We start from the raw sequence: 3,632 nt of genomic DNA, 5'->3' as shown, positions 1-3,632 counted from the left end.
CTTCGATTTTTCCAGCATCTGCAGTTCTTTCTTAAACATTTTACCTGCAAGGTTGGAGCTCCCGGCCACTTGGGCACTGGAGTCAGAGAAAGGTGCGCTGGTCAATGGCCAGAGATCCCAGCAGGTTGACCACTGGGGCAGGGACTGCAGCGGGGAAGGTGGACAGGTCAGTATCACAGTTATGTTTCACTGGATCACCAGCGGTCCCAACACCAGTCACTGCGCTCGCTACTGAAAGCGAACAGTCACTGATGCGGCCAGATGTGGCCGGACACAGTTCACAGGAGGTCAACCCGGGGCCACATCTGGCGCTGCACATAGACGGTCCGGTCTCAGCCCGCTTCCGGGACCCTTTCCTGTTAGAACCCGCCTTTCCCCCATTCCCCACCTGATCGCTGGGGACAGAGCGGGATAGTTAAACACGGTGGAAGGTATGTTGGGGGTTAATAGAAGCCGCTGGATTCAACAGATGACAACACTGTGATGTAAGATTTAATGTATTTATTTACAACAGTGAACATTGAAAATGAACATACATTGAGTTACAGTTCTTGTAAATCACTCATGGTTAAACCTTGGAGCCCAGTGTTCTACCGACCCCTGGTCCCCGTGTGTTTCACTGAGACAAACCTCAGCACATTTAATGTTGACAATGTTCCTGCAGAGGGTGAAGCCCAGAATAGGCCGTGTCACGGAGCAGCGGGTAGCAGTGAATGGGAGTGATATATAGAGGTCACCAATAGTTCACACACAGCTATTTCTACGTGAATACATTTATACTTTACAAAGTGTGGGATAGAGCTCCCGAACACACCAGTGTTGGCCCTGCCAGGGTAATGCACTCTTACCCGTGATCAAGCTGTACTGACAGCCACCGACCTATACACCGTCACCCCCGTCTCGTCAAAGAGCGCAACTGCCAGGTTCTGTACAGATCGCAACCGTTCATCCAGAGAACACATCAGAACCAGCAGGGTAAAAGCAAGTGAGGACACTGAGCCACAGACAATGAGCAGCACTGGGGGGAAGGTGCCCGTGAACCCAACTACTGTAAAGGCCACAATGACAACCAACAACAATGCTTTTGCAACCAATAGTTGAAGCTTGTGTGGCGAGGGTCGGTCCATGTCGGCTTTCAGTAGTGACACGGGCTTGGCCACTGCCCCGGACAGGATTCCCAGCTCCCGCTCACTGACGCCCAGCTGTCTCCGGAGATATATCCACCCGGAGACCGTGCACAGAGTGGCAGTGAGGAGAGGCAAGGTCAGGAGTCGCAACACTCCCAGTGCCCCGGAGAGGAAGGCCCAGAGTATGATACACCACATCAGTATCTGGCGTCTGGGCCTCTGTATTTCCTGCATCATCCTTGGGATTGCCAGACGGAAGGCGGTTGATTTTATCTTCGGGAGATCACTGGCGAGGGCAGATTGTAATTTGGGAAAATCATATCCTGTCACCTCCAGACCGGAGATCAGGAAAATGGCCGGTGGGTCAACGCTGACCCGATGGAAGTTGTTGAGACAATCCTGGCGGATCTGTCGCTGCCCTTCCCCGAAGTCAGTGCCCTGCATCTGCATGGAATAGGCGTCATTGTCGATCTTGGAGCGGATGTAGTAGAAACCTTTCCCCTGTTGCTGAATCTTTTTGCTGAGTTCCCCGTCACTCTCTCTGAAGCGGGACTGGGACACGATGATGTAAAAGTCATAGCTTTCAAACTGCACCTGCTTCAGGTAGCGGCTCATCTCAAAGCCGAGTGAGTTGGATCCGGGCAGATCCCAGAGCTGGACATTGGGCAGAGAGGGGTAGGGATATCCCACTGGATTCACACTGGCTTCATAACCCCCCACCGGAGCCGCTCCCTGGTCGCCACTGCGGACACCCCTCATGGTGTTGATGAAGGTGGATTTGCCGGCCCCGCCGTCTCCCAACACTGCGATGTTAATCGGCACATTGCCCGAATCCACCACCCGCTTTATCCGCAGCATCGCTGACACCACGTCTCCGTTACTGTACCCGGTCTGCAGGCTCCTCATCTCCGTGTCGCTGAAGTACTTGGGCAGCATTGACTGGGCCATGTTATTCCTGGGGGAGAGATAGACCCACAAATATCAGTGTGGACTGGGTACATTCGGCGTGTGAGTCACTAACATGCTGTAACATTACACTAATCTCCACTGACTGCACTGTCCCATATCCCTCCATTCCACGAATACCCATGCACCTGTCTTCAAGTTTAAATGCCACAATCTATCTGTCTCCATCACTATCCCCGGCCACGCGTTCCAATCCCCTCCCACCCTCTGTGTAAACACTTTGCCTGCAGATTTCCCTCCAACTTTGTCCTTCTCACAAAGTTATGTCCTCTAGTCTTTGTCATTTCCACCCTGGGGAAACAGATTCTGACTCGATCTATGTGTCTCATTGTGTTACAAACGTCCATCAGGTCTCCCCTCGACCTGTAGCGTCCCAGAGAACACAACTCAAGTCTGCCCAACCTCTCCTTGTAGCTAATACCCACTAATCCAGGCAGCATTCTGGACAACATCTTGTGCCCCCTCTCCATACTCTCCACTGTATTCCTGTAATGAGACGACCAGACTGCACATAATTGGTGGCCGGGCTTCAGTTTAATAAATCTGCATCATGACCTCCTTACACTTACACTCAATGTCCCGACTGACGCCGGGAGTTCACCACACGGCCACTTTGTCTCGCTGCTGTTGCTGGTGGCGATGCTGGTTATTGCAAAGACAGACACATATTCTGGAGTAACTCAGCTGGTCAGGCAGCATCTGTGGAGAAAATGGACAGGCGACGTTTTGGGTCGGGACCCTTGAAAACATCACCTGTCCATTTTCACCAGAGATGCTGCCTCAGCCGCTGAATTACTCCAGCATTTTGTGACTATCATTAGTTTATCTTGGCATCATTGTGTGCACTGACGTGGTGTTTTCTTCTATATTCTATGTTCTAATGACGGTACTTTTCTATATTCCCCCCCCCCCCCCCCCACTGAGCAATACGACAGCAACACGGGCTAAAGCAGCGACCAGGAGCGGCGAGACCAGCGGGGCGGGGGCGGGGGCGGGAGCGGGGTCCACACACTCACTTTATGACGGGGCAACCTTGCAACTCACCGACTGCGCTACCGTCCCGATCCGGGATCAGGCTGTTTCAGCGCCGCCTCGCTCACTGCGGGGACGTGGAGTGGAACAGCTCGACTGAAAGTGAAACCCAGCAGATGTTACCCAACCAGAAGCTACCAGCCTGGACATTATTTTATAACGCGCGGCCCTTTATTGACACTTTCTAACCCGTTTTTCTTCAAGACAGCAATGGATTGGAAAACCCTACCAGCCGGCATCAGAGATCTCCAAAACACCCACACATACAAAGATGCATCTCCAACGGCATCTCCATCTTGACCAGCACGCCCACTACCACCATAGTGACCAGTACGCCCACTACCACCACAGTGACCAGCCACCACTACGCCCACTACCACCATAGTGACCAGTACGCCCACTACCACCACAGTGACCAGTACGCCCACTACCACCACAGTGACCAGTACGCCCACTACCACCACAGTGACCAGTACGCCCCACTACCACCATAGTGACCAGTACGCC

General features: G+C 52.9%; 1 protein-coding gene across 2 annotated transcripts; it reads right to left on the bottom strand.

The window, feature by feature from the left end:
• Nucleotides 1–486: 486 nt before the first annotated feature.
• On the bottom strand, nt 487–3,240 carry LOC129694920 (T-cell-specific guanine nucleotide triphosphate-binding protein 2-like). 2 transcript variants are annotated; one of them, XM_055631675.1, is made up of 2 exons: nt 3,110–3,240; nt 487–2,082 (listed from the first exon to the last, which is right to left on the bottom strand). In XM_055631675.1, exon 2 carries the CDS (start codon nt 2,073–2,075, stop codon nt 855–857), a length of 1,221 nt encoding a protein of 406 aa, XP_055487650.1. In that variant the 5' UTR covers nt 2,076–2,082; nt 3,110–3,240; the 3' UTR covers nt 487–854. The 2 variants fall into 2 exon arrangements, with proteins under 2 accessions (XP_055487650.1, XP_055487651.1); XM_055631676.1 differs by having other exon boundaries at nt 3,138–3,239.
• Nucleotides 3,241–3,632: the final 392 nt, after the last annotated feature.

The sequence above is a fragment of the Leucoraja erinacea genome, unplaced genomic scaffold, assembly GCF_028641065.1.
Source record: "Leucoraja erinacea ecotype New England unplaced genomic scaffold, Leri_hhj_1 Leri_860S, whole genome shotgun sequence".
In the NCBI taxonomy this organism is placed as follows: domain Eukaryota; kingdom Metazoa; phylum Chordata; class Chondrichthyes; order Rajiformes; family Rajidae; genus Leucoraja; species Leucoraja erinaceus.
The sequence above is the reverse complement of the archived record's forward strand: the minus strand, read 5'-3'. Positions and strand labels throughout refer to the sequence as shown.